This window comes from Montipora capricornis, chromosome 6 (genome assembly GCF_036669925.1).
Source record: "Montipora capricornis isolate CH-2021 chromosome 6, ASM3666992v2, whole genome shotgun sequence".
Classification (NCBI taxonomy): domain Eukaryota; kingdom Metazoa; phylum Cnidaria; class Anthozoa; order Scleractinia; family Acroporidae; genus Montipora; species Montipora capricornis.
Window position 1 is genome coordinate 54,938,068 of NC_090888.1, and position 18,756 is coordinate 54,956,823.

At 39.5% G+C, this 18,756-nt stretch overlaps 3 protein-coding genes and 1 long non-coding RNA gene across 4 annotated transcripts in view; 2 read left to right on the plus strand and 2 right to left on the minus strand.

Annotated features, from left to right (window-relative positions):
• Nucleotides 1-276: 276 nt before the first annotated feature.
• LOC138054166 (pyroglutamylated RF-amide peptide receptor-like) lies at nucleotides 277-1,580 on the minus strand. The gene is made up of 2 exons (XM_068900659.1): nucleotides 1,500-1,580; nucleotides 277-555 (listed from the first exon to the last, which is right to left on the minus strand). Exons 1-2 carry the CDS (start codon nucleotides 1,578-1,580, stop codon nucleotides 277-279), a joined length of 360 nt encoding a protein of 119 aa, XP_068756760.1.
• Nucleotides 1,581-3,444: 1,864 nt separating this feature from the next.
• On the plus strand, nucleotides 3,445-7,185 carry LOC138050664 (uncharacterized). Its single transcript, XR_011132662.1, has 3 exons — nucleotides 3,445-3,578; nucleotides 4,104-4,699; nucleotides 6,368-7,185. It is a non-coding gene; the product is annotated as an uncharacterized lncRNA (long non-coding RNA).
• LOC138050662 (uncharacterized) lies at nucleotides 4,561-6,952 on the minus strand. Its single transcript, XM_068896967.1, has 4 exons — nucleotides 6,167-6,952; nucleotides 5,681-5,820; nucleotides 5,312-5,490; nucleotides 4,561-4,814 (listed from the first exon to the last, which is right to left on the minus strand). The coding sequence occupies exons 1-4, from the start codon at nucleotides 6,950-6,952 to the stop codon at nucleotides 4,561-4,563; spliced, it is 1,359 nt and encodes a 452-aa protein (XP_068753068.1).
• An 11,159-nt stretch (nucleotides 7,186-18,344) lies between the features above and the next one.
• Nucleotides 18,345-18,756, plus strand: part of LOC138054167 (uncharacterized) — a 1,134-nt gene continuing 722 nt past the window's right edge. The window contains exon 1 of the mRNA XM_068900661.1: nucleotides 18,345-18,756. This exon is cut by the window's right edge and continues 722 nt beyond it. Coding sequence (XP_068756762.1) covers nucleotides 18,345-18,756 — 412 coding nt within the window.

Sequence of the window (18,756 nt, forward strand, 5' to 3'; positions counted from 1 at the left end):
ACGCCGTTGCACGAAAATAGGTAAGTTGCACGCTCCAGGTGATGGGCTCCTGCATATGTATAAAATTTGTATAATCGAAGGTGCCGATTACTTTCTTCAAAAGTTTCATGAAATGTTATTTCCTTGAAAGCTGATAAAGTTAAAGTTAAATGCCTCCTCTTTAGTATTTCATAGGAAAAACCAGTGAAAACGCTATCTGGTTAAAAAAGGATTCTAAACCATCTCGAGATTTCGACTCAGCCTAGGGTATTTCAACCACAACTTTAAAACAGAAATTCACGATGAAGCCTGCTGACCTGGCAACTGCTGTCTTCTAAACACCATTTCTTTAATCTTCACTCTGAATCGTTGGCTCAAAAGAGCGTAAGCAAACGGATTGAAGGAGGCGTTAAACATGAGCATTGTGTGGACGATGGCAATTGGCAAAGGAAGGCGCTTGAAGAAGTAAAAGCGCTCAAGGAGATGAAGTACTATGTCAGAATGCCAAACCAAGGTAAAGACGGCGGTGACTGTCACAACCATAAGCGTGATTCGCTTCCTTACCTTCAACAAAGCCTGTTAAGACACAAAGATATCAGTTTAGAACAAGAAATCAGGTTTTGCCTTAGACACACTGTATCTATTCTGTACCGGCAAATGACGTGTCCCTGGTGTACTTATTTGGAACGTTCCGACAGTTGTCAGGCGTACCTTGGTATGGCATAATTTCCCAGGGTAGTTTCAACTGAAAGGAAACTGTTTCCTGGCCTGAATGAATTATTTTTTACAAATATTATTGTTTCATTGCAAGCAGCGAGAAATAAAGATACAGAGAATATTTGATGGCAAAAGGGAATTCAGAGGAAATTTCCCACTCCCACTCCGGATTTGAACTTGAAGACATCATGGACAGAAATCGAAGGTGTTTAAAACTGTGCCTCGCTCAGCGGATCAACCTCGTTCCCAGAGTCTCTGTACTCTTGGGAACCTAAGAACGAGGTCGGGCTTCCCAAAAACTGTACTCTTAATTGGTTAGAGTCGTACCTCTTGTTGAACACTATATTTCCTTGGCTGTATAGTGTCGTACTTCCTATTGTTTTCTGTGCCAAATCCATTGTTATCTTTGTTCGTTCTACTGCTTTTCGCCCAATCCTGAACCCTGACCCTCTTAATTAAGCAACATAGGCGTCATCTTAACGAAAGTCCTTGGCGGCTTATTATAAACGATTATTACCAGGTCACAAGTCACAGGTCATTGTGACTTGTGACCTGTGTTTTGTACCTGCCCTGTTGAGATGTATTCGCAAAGGAGGCGATGTCCACTAAAACAGCGTCATTCTCGAGCCGCAAATTCAAGAAAATTAACCGGTACGATTTCGAGAGCAAGTAAAAAAGGCAAGAGATATCTGTTGGAGAATTTGATTAAAGCTGCAACGCAGAGTCACATACTTATTTTAATTAAACCAATGCATAAATGATCTAACTTGCCAGGGGACGTGGACAGTATCGACGCCTTTTACCTGTTGGTCAGGAGGAAGAACGAGGCCACCAGGATACTTAAACCACAAAGTATAAATCACTCTGGAGTACAAGGCAGCCATTATCACAGAGGAGAAAAGAATAAAAACAGACAATGACACAATCGCAAGTTGGTCAATCCACCGTTCCTGAGGCAAGCATTCGTTGGTGTCCAGTTTATGATTTGTTGCAAAAAAAGCCGGGAATGTAAGAACGATTGAGAAGATCCAACAACTGGAAATGATCACCTTGAAAAAGATCAATATTTAAAGTGAGTCAGGTTTAGTTATTTATGATGTGCTAGACAGTAATGTGTTTGATTTTCGTCTTAAAATGAGATATTTTGGTGGTTCTTTGGTTAAGATCAAATATCGTGACTTTTTTTTCACGAGCTATAACTTCATTACTGAAGTCGCACATACCCATCTAATGTTATGGGAGATTTTACAATTTATAGAACAGTTTCCATGGCTAGAAATCTCCTTAACGCCAAACGGCGAGCTTCTTCTGAGACGAACTAATTAGAACGAATTAAGGTGGCTCAAACCAATTTCAACACTTTCAAGAGACCTTGTTATTAGAAGGTTTGACACAACAACACTTCATAACGTAACATCAAAGTTATTGTACCATGCGAAACATCAATTATTGCTGAACAAGATGCAGTCATTTTTGTGACGTAAAAAGTTACCATAACAACAGGAAAGCCTGCAAAAAGACGCAACATTTTGGCTTTAGTTGCTCATATCTGAAAAATTAACTCGGTGGCCCCAATTTTTTATTGCACAAAAGTAATCAGCAGGCCAAGATAAAAATCTCTGCAAAGTTTCAAAAAATTCTGTCGAGCGGATTTAGAGCTACCTTAAATTTTCAATTATTTAAGCTGGCTCTGAATCCTTGCCACAGAATTTTTGACACTTTGCAGGGAGTTTTGTTTTTGCTGATTACATTTCAGAAATAAAGAATTAGGTTCACCGTGTTCATTCTTGAGATATGAGCAGCTTAAGAGAAAATATGGGGTGTTCTTGCAGGGCTTTCGTGTTGCTATGGTAACGTGTTACGTCACAAAAATGACCGAATCTTTTTCAGCAATAATTGGTGTTTGTTATAGTACCATAGCATTGCTGTTAAGTGATAAAGTGTTGTAGTGTCAATCCTTCTAAGAACATTTCTTTCAAGTGCCACCTTAAGAGCCACCTTAAGTTCATGGTCAGTCCGACGATTGACGCATTTAAATATGGCGAAATGTGTTTGGATCGGCATGCTAACACCTTCTATCCATGTCCTCGGACGGATAGAACGTGTGAAGATCGCGTCTGGGACAAACGTCAGACTTAACTCATAATTTAAAAATTTGTATGACAATGTATATTTTCGCTTTTGCATTTGGTTCGACGTTAAGGTGATTCCCTAGTAATAGAACCCGCCATAGATTTCCGATGAAACTTGGTATGCTGTTGTTACAGGGCAAAGAGATGTTAAAAACGTAATAAAAAGAGGGGGTCACCGTGCCTGTTTTCACGCCACAATACTGACAAATACGGTTATTTAGGTGACGTTTGGTAATCTCCGTGCGCAACAAATAAGCTCGATTATTTTTCAATGCAGCGTGTTATATCACATAGAGTTTGACTTTCTTTGATTGTTTATTCATCTACGTCCCAGAAAAAATGTCTTCAAATACTCTGCATTTTTTTATCCTTTAAATGAAACATGATTTGCACATGCGCTGTTGGGTCTGATATGTCTCCTTCTGCAGTATTTATTTCATTTGCCAAAAAAGTGGCCATAGATTTCTGCTAATTTTTTTCTCAGTGATTGAGGATACTGTTACCATTGAAATTATGAAATAAAAAATGGGGGTCACCGTGCTCGTTATTGTGTTACGGCTGCTGATAACGCGCGCATTCCAGGCATTTTCTTGTAATTCCGAGCGAGGACTGGGGCGAATATAACAATGGCGTCTTTCGAATGCGCCTGGAAGGAGTTCGGAAGGTGGAAAAAACATTGAAAAAGTGTTATTTTTGGTCTGTTTCGTCGGGAATTGAGACGCATGCGACCAATATAGAACTTAAATGAAGGTGAGTCATACTTTCATTGATTTGATTTTAAAGTTTAGTTGATATTTTCAGCACACTGTTTTGTTTCGTATTCAATATCCGCAGTATGCTTCCAGAGCCATGAACTGAAATTTTATTGCTCATTATTTGACCAAAATAGATTATCCTCACAACAGTGTTGTACTCTATATGTGCAAAGAAAGGTCCTTCCTGTGAATAGAGCATTTGAGGCTTAATCAAATACAGAAACTTGGAAATCAGTTCGTAGGCTTAAATGCATTCCATCGATCTTGTACAACGGCAGTCTTTTCCTCTATTGTACCATTCAGTCGTTTGTATACAAAAAGGAATATTAAATAGCGGATGCTTGTGACAGCTTTTAATCCCTGCTGTCTGGTTATTACGTTTACGTTTACGTTTTAAACGGCTTATTAATATTCGTACCAGTTGTAGCTGTGGTTACATCTTTTTGAAAAAATTTACAATGTTGAACAGAATCCTCCTATTAGCTGTCACACGTACTTTTCCGTTAAACTTTTCTTTCAGCACAAGTTCCAGCCCATCTGCTCCCCCTCTCTGAAATGCCAACTGCAAGTGCTGGAATCCCAGCCCAGACTCTGCAATTTTGGTAGCCATTCCAGCGGAAATGACCTTCTTGTCGAGCAAAGGATGGAGTGTTCGCTGAAGTACATTTCTCTGGGCAAGGCAGACATTATGCTCCTTGACCCATGATACGGAGAAGCTGTGTTTTCTCAGCAGCTTTGAATCGAGGAACTTGTTCACAAGTTGATACAGGGCCTGGACATCTGAAATTGCATTATGGGCTTCATAGCTGCAGTGTAGAAGGTCTCTCACTAAATTCTCTTGACTGTATGATTTGCGCTGAGGCAAGAGCTCTTTGAAGGCTGGTAAAGTGTCGGAAAATCCAGAAACAATGGCTGAAAATTCTTTATCTACCCCAGTGGACTCCAGCGCTTTTAAGAGATGCTTCCCATCAAAAGATTTACAATTGTGAGCTATCAACAGACATGGTACCTTGGGCCTTAGCCATGATATCACATGATATCATCTGAGATAATCCCTCAGCCAGTGGAACTGCTCGGACTGGACGAGAATTATAAAAGAGAATTCCATGGTGAAAGGTGAGCTTATTCACTGATGAAGCACTGGGTGATATAGGTCTGGTTGGAAGGATGCAAACCTCAAATGCATCTGCCCCATCAGTTGCTGCAATTTGCAGAATTTCGGTATCATTACCTGTCAAAAATGAGGAACTTCATTATATTTTTCATTGTAATAATAACAGTGAGCCTGCTCACTAGTTAAATAACACAAACTACATGTTAATGTAGTCTAAGCTTTGTGTTGGTGCCTATGGGATTCAAACCTTGCTCTTTCTTAGCACTACAGTGCTCTACCAACTGAGGTACAGTATGAAGACCCATACATTGGGAGTAGGCCAATTTAGTGAGTTCATGAAAGGAATCAAACATGAAATGAATATGATGCGAACTGTGGAAATACCAATGAAATGCATATGTGCTGCTAGCGCTAATGCAGTGGCCATGGGTTTGAATCCCATTTAAGTGCTAAAAATAGTTTCTTAGGCTTAATTTGCAATTGCTTAAATTGCAATCATAACTACAGTGGTCACACATTAATTTCATTTGTATCTCTGCAGTTCACATCATATTCATTCTATATTATATTATATATATAACAATCATTGTCTTGAAATGAATCAGTGATATTACCTCGGGATGATGTCTCCAGATCAAACACTATCTTAATGTAATCTTGTTCGGGCACCATACTGGACACACAGGGTTTGGGGGGTGATGGAATCTCAACTGCTTCTGTTTCTGGCAAATATCCCATGCCACTCTGATACTGAGAACCTTCCCTGGTTTCTGCCTGCTTTGTTTTTGACAACCTGTGGATTGTCAATGATTTTATTATTTTTAAAATTCTACATTTACATGAAAAATTCATTAATTCTTATTTACAGAGAACATTCATCATCAGAACACACTTTCCAGATCAGATACTGTAGTTCAACCGTAACATCAAGCTTTCAGCTTTGCCCTAAATCATTAGTTTCAATGCCATATGTTTTTATTTACCTCTTCTCTTTGTGCCCTCTTCTTTGTATTTTGAATTTCTTTGTTTGCTGCCTTGCTCTTTGAAGTGACATTTTAGCATCCATTCTTTTCGAGTGTTTAAGCCCATGTGTTCCAGGAGAAAGGTGAATTTCCTGAAGGGCCTGTGTATAAAAAGAAGAATGCCTTATTGCTACTTGCCTGCTGTACCATGTCTGCTTTTTCTAAGTAGGTTAAATGCTGCCAAAAGTGCCAGTACAATACAAATTAAATCTTTTTAACCAGACACTTAAAAATGTAAAATATTTATTCATTGATTTGGTATATGATAACTAATTTTATCACTTTTTACAAGTCGGTTATCACAATAAGACAAAAAGTAGACACATGGGTACTGAGTAACATCAATGTTAAAATAGATTGCAAAAGTCAAATTTTGAAAAAAAGAATTAAGAAACCAGAAATTTCTAAATTAAACCTTGGTGAATCATACTTGTCCACAGCACTTACCTGAGTCACATATGCATGGCCAATGTTTTTTTGGCTCACTGCACAGGCCACGCGATAGTCATTGCTCTCACTGCCACCATAATGCCTGACCTTTGGGGCTTTGCTGCCGATCGTATTATTCAGTGCTTCATTGGCTTGGCTGGATCCAAGTGGAGCTAGCTTTTCTGCATTCTGACAGTAAACCTCTATGATTTCTTGCAGGTCCTTCTTCAAATCGTCCCCCTCGAGGTCTTTACCATGTGGTAAAGTGCTGTGATGGTAATTGACTGGGTCTTGGAGATATTTACACCAAGAGGTGGAGCAAGTGGAATGATCCCCAAATGCGTGTGGAATTATTGCTTTTAGGCTTTTTCTGATCCCATCAGAGTCATTTTTGTTTTGTGTTATGGCGTAGCTGAAGCATTTTTGTAAATAATCAATCACTTTACCAGACAAATTTTTATGTGTTTTCTGTAGATTGTACATTGAGCTTCCAAAAGCTCTCTTTGCATGAACAATGTCTGACCATTTGTCCACATTGTGATTCACACTTTCTCTCACTTTTTTGATGGTGGAGGAATCATCATCTCCCACAAGAATAGCCACTTGAGCTTTGTGAGACTCTCCGCATGCCTTCACAAGTTCAGTGCATACATCTGCTTCCATGGCCTTAGACGACCCGTCCCAGTTACATCTACAGTCATGTGCCCTGGCTGTTCTTCCAGCTCTGGTCGCTGCTTCACAAGTTGCACACCTCTTTGATCTTGTCGCAAAATAAATAACTTTTCCAGTTTTTATTCCAATCATAGAACCAGCTCCTGATACATAAAAGGTCTTACTTTAAAGGTATGTTACTCAGGTTTGGATGTAGTTTCCTGTAAATTTTGGACACTTGTCGAGATGATACATGTAAATCATAACCAGCAACACATGGTGTCGGCAAACCAACTGCCCAAACTAGATAATAAAAGTGCTCAAAAATAAATAAATAGAAATATAAATAAATAAACAAATAAATTATCTTATCAAGCTGACATGTTTCAGTACTGTCCCACTTTTTTGTCTTCTGTTCATCTTTTGGGATTATTCTTTACAAGCTTTGAAGGCCAAGCAGATTTTATTTTCATGTAATTGGATCCTTATCAGGGATACCCTTTAAGCTCCTTTACTGGCAAACCTCAATATAAGTGTCAATGTACAGTATTTTTTGCTCATCAACCAATCCCTCCCTTGAAAAAGTAATTGCGGAAAGATAAAACACTTATTTTCAGTGGCTGGAGTATCATTTCATTTACCATTTACAGATTTTTTGTGTTTGTTTTTAAAGCCCCTTTTATAATACGCATCAGCAATACAACTTAGGTATATAATTTTTAGTTGTGTCACAATGGAGCCATTTTTCAACTGCATTTCCGCTTACTGTCAACAACCTTTGTAAATTATTTTCAGTACCTGTTAGACTATTATGACCCTTCCCTCTCTTCTGCCACCCCATGTCATAGGACTCCCCGATTGGCACTGCTTGATCTTGGATGCACCCCCACTCCATCTTTTCTTCCTCCATCTCTAGGTCACAGGACTTGTTTGCAATATTTTCTATAGCGGGGCCGATTTCACGTTCTCTTGCTTTCAGTGTGGTCACACAAAGAGTCGGGATATTAAGGGAAGATAACAGTGTATTGACATGTGTTGGTCCCATTCCTGCATGTAGCATGCCTAGGGTAGCGAATCATCAGATAAATTGTCGGGCAAACTATTAGTCAAAAAACATGATCTGCTACAAAGTCACGCAACAAACCTGCGGCGAGTTTGGTGTTGACGTCGAAGATTGGTCGTCCACGCATTGTTCCAGCCACCCTATGAGTTTTGTTCGTTTGGCAAACATTTATTTCCCCACAATCTGGATTGCAGCAGGTAATGTACAGGAAAGATCCTAACCCCGACACTGTTTCGTCCGTTACGTTGGATAATTGAAGTGGCTTGGCACAAACTTTACATCCACCATCGAGGGCCTCTGCGAGCAACTCGAGCTCGACAACACGTCTACCGCTTATTTTACTACCATTCTGAACACATAAGGCCTCGTCACGGCTAGGCGATTTGTCTATCGAACTTTTCGCTAAATTTATCCTTCGTTCAACCTCCTTGCTACTTCGAAAGCGCCCTTTTTTGTCATGGGACAAGCGAGCCCTTTTTGCGTCCGCCATCTTGGATGTCGCAATGTTATGCGCAGTAGAAGATGCGCAGTGCAAAACCAGGGAATCACCTTAAAGTTCAACGTTTGAATCATCAATCCTAACTGAGCTCGACGCAACTTAATTTGGACAGACCCAAATCACCATTTAGTTCGTCATGTGTGAATTTCGACGTTTGGCCCGGGCCTTTTTAAAACAATCAAACATTAATTGAAATACTCAGCAATGTTTTTGCAATTATACTCCATCAAACTTGAACTTCATCCGCAAATTGGCAGAGTACCTAAATTATTAATAATATTGGTATTGCATGTAATACTATTTGTATTAAAACCCTTCATAAAAAGTGTTAGATCTTTAATTTGTTATACTTTTGGTCAAAGAGAAGAAGCAATGGTTTCAATTGTAATGTATTTCAGTTATCAAGGAAATTAGCAGTCGCTTTTATCTGGTTTTTTTTCAGTTGGAAGTGCATATTCATTGAATCATTGACTCGCTCAAACTCATTGCCAATGACGATCATATAAGTTCGGAGGATTATATAAGACTCTTTTATTTGGCGTATAATTTATCTTTAAATTTACTTTCGACACTTTTAATTTGCCTTTCCGGTATTCTATAGAGATTGTTCCGGTATTAGGTTGTCATTCAATGAACCTTCAGTAAGATTTAAAAGTCTATTCTAAATCAAGGAAAAGTTTTTTCGAAGAGTGGCTAACGCAGAAGCAGGGTACCTGGATAGCGCTAATAGATTGGATAGGACATTTTGCGCAGCATATATAAGAATGCCGAGGACCTCATTTGTACGCTTTGTGCGCGATTTCCAGGTTTATCTATAAAAGCACATGGCGTATTGTCCCGCTGAGGGGAAAATTTGATAGTCAAATGTTAAGCATTGTCAATGAATCTTTAACCAGAAAATACGAAACACTTCTCGTTGTCCGTCAGGTGAATCGTGAAATTATTGGTTACAAAGTTAAACTGAGAACAGTGATTGCTGCATTCGTTTATATTTTGATGCGTTTTTTTAACGAAAAATTAATTTGGTTGGTCTATTCAGTGTCAGGAAAGTCAGGCAGTTTTGTAAAGTAGTCGCTTTTAATTAACGGTTCAGTTGGCAACGGGGTTCAGTGAAATTGAATCTAAGTAAGTAAACAAGTTTCGGTGTGAGTTCGCTGGTAGTAGCCCTGCCCACGCACCACTTCTCATTACATTCTACTCCTTCAGAGACATACCTTAAGTGTTCCCTTTGATAGATTTCTTTGGTTACCATGGAGATTTCTTACAGCAAAGTAGCGTTCCACGGCGATCACCACTAGAGTCGAGGCGGAACAAGCAGCACCGATCCACTGTATTGAAGAATTTCTTAAGAAACAAAATGCTTTCCCAGACAAGCTCTCTGGTTTGGTGGGAATGTGTCTAAAAATCAGCTCTGATACATGAAATGTCGAATAAAAGATGTCTGCTACTGCGATGTTAACAAGCAGGTAATTAATAGGAGTCCTATGAAACAAAAGGATCCATGTTCCATGTAAATATGTTAGTTAAGAATTCAAATCGTTATTGGAGGTATGATTATGAGAAATTGGCATTTTTTTACTATAGCATTCTGTAAAATTTGCAGACAAAACAGTAGTGATTTCATGCCTTCTCAATGGCATACTTGATTAACAAACAACTAAACAATTGGTCTTAGGTCACCTTGTTTTTAAACATTTGTTATGAACTGGGTTTTCACATGCTGCCCATTAACACTTCTTATCCGCACACCACTGCTTCACGAAAAAAGTCCTCTATTGTTTTAAAAAAATATTTCTCAAAAATAATTCGACAAATGGTGGAAAATTCTGTATTTTCACTTCTTGATTGAAACAGATTTTCTTGATACACGCTCATATTTCCTACAGCTAATCAAAACGCGCGTCTGACAACACATAACCAATCAAAACTCGTGTGATGTGCATACTTTCATCTAAACATAGCTATTGACCAATGAGACTGCGCGCACTATCCTAATTGTTTTATAAAAGCAATTGTTAATCGATCCTTTTATTTTTATTCGTTCATGATTCTTCTTATCGCTTGCGAAGGTGTAATAAATCTTTCCACAAAGCTTTATTACCCCTTCGCAAGCGATAATAAGGATCATGAACTCTAGTTTAGCTTTCATGATTACTTATCCTTGACTGACCTCATATCGCGATTTCTCTTTACGACAGCACACACTAGAGAGTTCCCGATGATGCATATAATGATTAATATTGACGTCACTCCAGTTGTGACAGCGACAATTGTGTTGGACATGACTTCAGGAAACAAACTATTGGAGAGAAAGAACTTGCATCAAAAGGTGACGATAAGTGATCTGATTGGGCGATATTTGTGGTTGGGCCTTTTCCACCCCTGCATTCCCTGTTCAAAGCCTTGTAGCTTTGATTAATAAATTGTTAACAGCCTGAGATCGAGTGGGTCAGACGAACGAGTTTTGCAATGACTGAACTAGCCTCTTCGATAGGACGTTTTCGACCAACCTCTAGAGACACCAATAACAATAGTGAAATGTACGACTTCTGGTCAGAGTTAGTAGAACAAATGAAGCTAATAAGAGATCTTTTGTTTTCGTCCACAAACATGGCGGCGATGACGTCACGTGCAAACCTCCTATTCTTGGACAATCAACTGAATGTTTCAAATCGCGAGAAATTTGTAATTGCATGATTTTCAGTGGAAGGGGAAAGGTTTCGACTCTGTTTCGTTGCCGGGGGAATGAAAAACACATACCAACCCATTTGCGATTGTTTCCAACTTCCGTTCATATTAAATTTACACTGTATGACAGATATATCGTTTACACCTGGCTTTTGACATCATTTAAGTATGCAGAACTTTTAAAAGCGTTTAATATAGGTGTGTGTATAACAACTGAAAAGGTTTAAAAGAAACGTTCACTATACTTTGAAAATGTTCCAAATGGTCTTGATAGCACAAGTGTTACTGATACATTTAAAAGTAAAATTTTGACCGTTATGTCAGTTATGTTTTCAATAATATTGTTGGTTAGTTTGAATTTTAAGATAAAAACTAGCGCAAAAATTCTACGACGTTTTGATCTCGCTGAGATCATTTTCAAGTTTAAGAAAAAATGAATAAAACTTTGCATATAAGAGGTAAAATCGCACGTAAGAATATGAAAAGCGATAAAAATGAGGAAATATGTACTAAGCGTTACAAAAGGTAAGTGATAAAAACTAAAAAAGGCTATATAACAATAGGGCAATTTAAGCTTTACAAAAGAATATAGAATATAAAGCTTTTGTCCTATTGTTATCTAGCCTTTTTTAGTTTTTATCACTTACCTTTTGTAATGCTTAGTACATATTTCCACATTTTTATCGCTTTTCAAATTCTCACGTGTGATTTTAAAATGTGTTTCGAAGAAACTACTTATTAGTTTGAATTTGCAACGAACATTTAATCTACAAAGAATCATTGATAGTTATATTACAGATTATCTTCTTAACATTTTAATGTTACGCTTACTATTGCCGATGATGATGTTTGAAACATCGAAACATGTTCCTTAAATTGTACTTTTAAATATATCAAGGGTTAAGCTAGGGGGGTTCCTGGTGAGTACCCTCTGTTTGACACATTTTGAACACCCCCCCCCCCCCCCCTTTGAAAAATCCTGGCTACGCACCTGTATATATTAGTAAAACTTTGAAAATACTCTCTTCAATTTTTTTTTAGTTTGATGAAACCCAGCTCGACTAAACTTTTGTTATGTGAGACATGTGAATGTAGCTCTTACTGATCATCAGTGGAGTCATGAAACCAAGAGATAATGAAACAAGCCTTTATGGAAGTTTGCCGCTGTTAATTCATGAAGAGATGTTTTTCTTATTTAGATGGCGACTCGATGGTACTCGTAAACTAGTGCTCCTCCGAGTCGAACCTACGACCTACGATATTAGTTCGGATGCTCTATGTCAAGTAAGCTATAGGAATTTCGATTATTTACTTGAAATTGTTATTGATCTCATGCATCTTCACTTCAAAGAGGATGTTGTTTCACCTGTAATTTTCGATGAGTTTTGTTCCTCAGCAAAGTGGAGCGTAGCCTGCTTGATTATGAGGGTGATTTTTGTCGATGGCGATTAGTTGCAGGTGCGATAAGACAATCTTCGAGCAATTCTCTGAAAAGTGACAAAGAAGTTAGATGTTAAGGCTAACTTACCATCAGCCTAAACTTTAATCTTGTTGTCGTTAGTTCAATCGCTCCTCACTTAATATATATATATATATATATATATATATATATATATATATATATATATATATATAGCGCAAGTAGGGGGTTCCAGTTAGCTGCAGAGTGCTCGATACGTGAAGTAGAGCGAATAACGTTTAGAAGAAAGACAACTTCACAGCGTAGCGACTTCAAGTTTCATGTTTAGACAATCATCAGGCTACAGATCTTACATTTGCATTCTAACTCATTAAAGACCATTCTAATACTCTAGGGGAGCGTACTATTTTAAGTTCGACAAAAGGTATTTGTTCTTGTGTCTGCATTTAGTTTCTTTTGTTCAGTAGGTGGCGTGTATCTGCTTTTATTATGTACAACTTTTCTGTAAAGCACAGGTCGCATCTCTTTGATCTACATTTGTATGGTGAGGCGAAAGACTCTATTGCCCAGCGTAGCGTGTAATTGATGTTATTGAGACGGAGTTATCGAGGCATATCTGGAGTCTAAAGGACAATAACATCAATTATAACAATTAAAACAATTATTCACCGATAATCAATTCGCCTTCGGCGAATAATTGTTAAATATATATATACAAATATTTAACAATTATTCCATGAGCGCGCGTTGGATATGAGATGGTAAATACCCAACGAGGCGCCTAGCGCCGAGTTGGCTACAACCACTCTCATATCCAACAAGCGCGAATGGAATAATTGTTTTATTAAATTCCTTAAACTCCAAAAGTTTGGAAGTACCACATATGAGCGAAAAAAGAGAGAAAATCCTAGCGAAATCAAAAAAAGTTGATGAAGATGCAATGTTGTGTAATACCTCGTGGTCAGACAGACGCAGGCTCATCACAAAAACATTTCTTTCCTTTTCGCGTATCTCTAAGCTTCGAAAGTGATCCAAACTTTCCACAAAAACGTTTTTCTTTTGCTTTATACCGAAAGAAATTTCGCTTTCTGGCGTAAACGTTTTTAGTTTAGCAACGCTAAGCGCAACCATTTACCATATAAGGTCAAACTAAGGTATATGAGCTGATAACCGAGATTGAGTGAACCAATCAGAGCTCGAGAATTGCATTATCCGAGGTTGAGAATTTAATAAAGATAGATATAAGCAGTGTACGGTTGGTTGACCTAACGATGAACTCCTGACGTTTCGGCCGTTCGGCCTTCTTCAGGTTAAAAGTTAAAAACTAAAAAACTATTTACAATGAGTGCAAATCACAAAAACTGCGGCTTATATATACAAAGCAGAAATACTGAAATTAAGGAAACGTAACAAAGCAAAATTTCCGTTTTCGCGATCTCACACATCTGTTTGGAATAGCTTGCCAACAAATCTACGCCATGAAAATGAGGGAAAAAAATAAAAAGCAACTGCCAACCTCGTTACTCAACATACCAGAATAATATGAAATGATATGATTTTTGGTTGGTCTTAGCTTATGATGATCATGTTTGAAATTCCGTTTGTTCTAATTTACATCTACAAATTTACTGTTATTTTTGCACCCACACTTTTGTCATTTTTTTTTTTTGTCATGCCAACTTCCTCAATTAACTTGTCATTATTCCTTTTACATCTCCATATTGTTAAATTTTTCTCCCCAAATAATCAAATACTAGTCGGCCATTCGCCCATCGCCAAGCAGCTGGTTTCCCATTCTTCCTACGGGCGAATTACACCTTAACATCAATAGTTACCATACCAAGGAACTTAGATTTCTTAACTAAAGTTCATTTAAGGACGTTCGCGCCCGAAATATTCCCACGAACAGAATTTTTTAAAACTTGCCACGCAGAAAGGTAATGATCTACTTTTGCCAAAAAGGCAAAAAAAAAAAATGGGGGTTACCATGCTTTTTTTCGAGATCATGAGGTTTTAGAAGATTGCCTTATTTTAAGTTGACCTTAGCTTACAACTGTCAGCAATAAAAAAGTTACATTAGTGAAATTTAGATCAGGTAAACGTACTCAATTCAACAAAACTAATATGACTTAATAAGCTTTTGCAACTGATGTCTTTTTCTGTGGTGAAATAGAACTTTAAAAACGATACATATTAGTCTAAGAAAGAAAACTTCTGTCGCACGAGAGCATAAGGGGCGAAATATTTGTAACTTCTCACGTACAGATTTTCTTTGTTTTTTGGTAAAATGGACAAAATAAGGAAAGGAAGTGATTTACGGGAAGAAAAATGGGGGTCACCGAGCATTCAAGAGAGTAAAATCGCTGCGAAGTTCTCAAAACGATTGTCTATTCGCACTGTCAAGTCATTGAGTGACATTTCCGAGAAGACCTGGGTCCACAGCTATCCCATGATGCCACATGCTTTCAGGTTCCATTCTTGTGAAAAATGTTTGCGCCTTTTAATAGCATCGTTTTTATCTTCGTGGTCTGCGATGCAGGGCGTGTGCGTGACATGCGCGAAAAAATGCGCAGTAGCAATGGGCGCGAACGTCCTTGGCTGCTAATTGACCGAGTGAAATGGTTGTGCGCATGCGTGATGTGTTGGCCACACCGGGTTGTTCACTGGCGAAAAATGTCTGATTGGTCGAGGCCTTGTCATGTGACTTCAATACCTCAAATCAAACATGGCTGCCATTCGGTGTTCATTGGATCAATTTTATTAGATCTCCGTCAACAAAAAGAGACCCTTTTTCAGGCCAGTAAAACGGACGAATGTTGACTGCATAGTGCGTTTCTATGCCAGCGAGATTCTCTTTTAAGCCAACAGGGCTACGAGGGAAATTTCTTTTAAAATTTCAAGGTCAACGCGAGTCTCGGTTGCTAGTGTTCGAGTGGATATTCGTTTGTGGAGCTTACCAGCTAATGGATTACCATCTTGAATTCAATTCATGCGTTTATCTTTTAAAAAGTGGAACAAAAAAGATACCACTAAATTTCCAAATGGTTTCTCTTCCAACTAAATAGTTACACACTGTTTCCGCGGGGTCCCGCATCTAACAGAAAATGTTAAGATTTTCGCATTTTTTTTTTCAAAATTAAGTTGTTAAAAACAAACATTATGGCGTTGACCGAAAGCATAATGTTATTTTATCGCGAGGCATTTCCGCCGGTTGTCTTATCAGTTTGCGGGTTGTGCTCTAATCTGGCAACTATGGAAGTCTCCTGTCCAATGAAAAATGGGCGCGTGTTAAAGTTAAGTACAAAAGGTCGGTTATCTCGTACACGCGGCCCCTTTCTACTATTGCCATCATCGCAAGAAGAACTTCTCTGCCTTTTAGCCTTCAGTTGTATTGTTCTTTCAGGCAAGTTCCCTTTAGTTCCTTTGTTATTTTGTCTTGCATTATTTCTAGAGTTCATTCACTTTGATTTCTTTTCCCTTAATTCCGGAGCTCTTCCGACGGGTAGTCTAATATGGGTACACCTCGCGTTTTAATTCTAGGCCATTCGTTTATTCGTCGCTTACATGATTTCATTGAAAGTGACTCTGGGCATTTGGATTTAACGTTCCATTTGTCGGCGTCCGCCCTCATTAGCTGGCATGGAATTGGGGGGCGCACAATCGCTAAAACGGTCAAGTTCGATCTACACATCCTTCACTCGTTTCGCCCCGATATAGTTATTGTGCAACTAGGCACTAATGATTTAACATCTTGTCCTCCTTTGCAAGTGGGCTCTGCCTTGGAGGATTTTGTGCACTTGCTGCATGATTCGTACGGCGTAAGGGGTGTATGCGTATGCCAGACTATCCGTCGACGTGCAGCTGTGGCTTTCAACCAAAGAGTCGATATTTTAACACGATATCTCCGGGTGGTCTTGGAGCCTATCCCTTATGCCATATACTGGGGCCATAGGGGTTTTTGGAGGGCATGCAATAGTTTCTTTTCTGCGGATGGCATTCACTTAAATAGTAGGGGGCAATTTAAGTTATACCGCAGTCTGCGGGGAGCGGTACTTAAATCTCTTCGAGTTTTTACTAGCGATGGCAACCAGTAATTCTTTGTTGCTACTATTCCTTTCGCTCAAATGTTATGCAGTAATATTAATTTGTGGACCAAGCCCAATTCTGTTTGTGTCAGCCTTTGTCGTTTTATTCTAGTCGTTGCGGTTTATTTGCGCACGGCACTGGCTGCGTGTCAGCCTTTGATTTTAATGTTTGGTCGTTGCGTATTTGCGCACGGCACTGGCTGCGTGTCAGCCTTTGATTTTAATGTTTAGTCGTTGCGTGTTTGCGCGCGACACTGGCTGCGTGTCAGCCTTTGATTTTACTGTTTAGCGTTGCAGTTTATCTGATCATGACACTGGCTGTACACTGTTTTAGTTGTTTGGTTCTGGTAGGACCCAGAATATTATGATTTTGTTTTTATGTGGTTTAAGCACTATTTTTTGCAATTTTTTGCCGCCAGTTGCCGTACGAGTGTACAATCCTTATCCGGCCGCTCTAACTTCTTATAGGGTGTGCCCTATTCACTCGATAGCCTGTGCGTGCTCTATATTTCTAATCTTCCTTGGAATTTGGTTTTTCACACCCTTTTATCTTGGCTAGATAATTTTCCTACATTGCCATCGCGTTTTTATGGTATCGCCCCTCGGAGCAATCTTAATTTAGACCTTGATAGTCTCAGGAAGTTAACTGACATGTTCTTATCGCTAAGTTATGCCGCCCAAGAAGCGTTCCACACCCACCACCCGATCGCAATCCAAAAGGCCAAGGGCTTCAGAGCTCACCGAGGAAACAGCAGAATCAGTTACTGCAACGCCTCCCCCGAACCTAATGACGGTGGACGTGCAAGCTCTGTCCGCAACTATATCTCTCGCTGTCACCCAAGCTGTCCAGCAGGCACTGGGGCAGGTCAAAGCACCAACTCCGGTCACTACGGAGGTTGTAGAGGCGTCGGTACAGGATGAAGTTTCCGTGCTCACCGAAGGTACGGCCACCAATTCCAAGTTCACGGCACAGTCGCTTTCGTTGCCAGCTAATAGAGAACCCTTCGCAAGTATCGCGGTGGCTCTAGGGAGTAATGTGAGCCCTAAGCTTAAAGCTAAAATTTGGGCTAACGAATTCATCGAGTTTGGGTCTCTTCTCACATCTTCCCCTAATCAGGATAGATATTCTGTCTGTTTGACGCCCTCGTCTAACTCGTCCAGTCAACCTCGTCTGACCCTTGAGCCATGTCAGCCGTCCAAGAAAATTCACAACTTTTTGCAATGGCTGTCTGCCTTTAATATTTTCGTTGCGATTTTTTCTGAGAAATTCCCGAACAAGACACCTAGGCTAATGAAATATAGTGAGATTATTCGCGACATTTCTACTAAACCCGGCGACTGGTATTTCTACGACGAACAGTTTCGTTACATACGACAGTCAGCCCCTGACCAGTACCCTTGGGATACCATTCATTGGGAACTATGGCTTAAGGCGGTTATAAATTTTCGTGCCAAACCCGCGCAACCTAAGCCGGATATGGGGTCTCCACGCACCCGGCCTCGCCAGTCCTTTCCCAAAGGGACCTGCTGGTCCTTTCACGCCGGAAAATACTGTGGTGGTTGCAAATTCGAACATATTTGCTTCAAATGTGGTGCCAAGCACCCAGCCAGTCAATGCTCCGCCGTTAATCAACAGCGTGCCCCTCTCCCCAAGAATGGCTCAAGTCTTACACAGTCGGCCGGTCACGCCCGTAAAGGTGGACAGGCTTGAATATCTTTTACACGGCTACCCTGCTTCCCTTCAAGAGTATTTAGTTTCTGGTTTTTCTTGTGGTTTTCATATCCATTTTATGGGTGAGCGGCACGCTTTTGAATCTCCTAATCTGAAAAGCGCTCTCGAGCAACCGCAAATAGTTGTTTCCAAATTAAACAAGGAACGCGATGCCGGTCGCATAGTGGGCCCCTTTTCTGAACCGCCTTTTCACAATTTTCGTTGTTCCCCGCTAGGCATAGTTCCCAAGAAGGATCCCTCGGAATTTCGTCTTATACACCATTTATCCTATCCCCCCGGCTCCTCTGTTAATGATTTTATTCCCGAGGATTGTTCGTCAGTTCACTATGCGTCGATCAACGATGCCATATCTGTCATCAAACGGAAGGGGGCTGGTTGTTTTATGGCGAAAACAGATGTCAAGTCTGCTTTTCGAATCATACCAATTCATCCCAATGACTTTGCTCTGTTGGGCATGAAATGGCAGAACT

Bases quoted from the DNA above. Each gene is read 5' to 3' on its own strand.
- LOC138054166 (XM_068900659.1), bottom strand. From the start codon at position 1,580: ATGGCTGCCTTGTACTCCAGAGTGATTTATACTTTGTGGTTTAAGTAT. The intron at 556-1,499 runs GTAAAAGGCGTC...GTGTCTTAACAG, and splicing joins TTCTTCCTCCTGACCAACAG to GCTTTGTTGAAGGTAAGGAA.
- LOC138050662 (XM_068896967.1), bottom strand. From the start codon at position 6,952: ATGATTGGAATAAAAACTGGAAAAGTTATTTATTTTGCGACAAGATCA. The intron at 5,491-5,680 runs GTAAATAAAAAC...GACAATCCACAG, and splicing joins AGAGGGCACAAAGAGAAGAG to GTTGTCAAAAACAAAGCAGG. The intron at 4,815-5,311 runs GTAATATCACTG...CATTTTTGACAG, and splicing joins TCTGGAGACATCATCCCGAG to GTAATGATACCGAAATTCTG.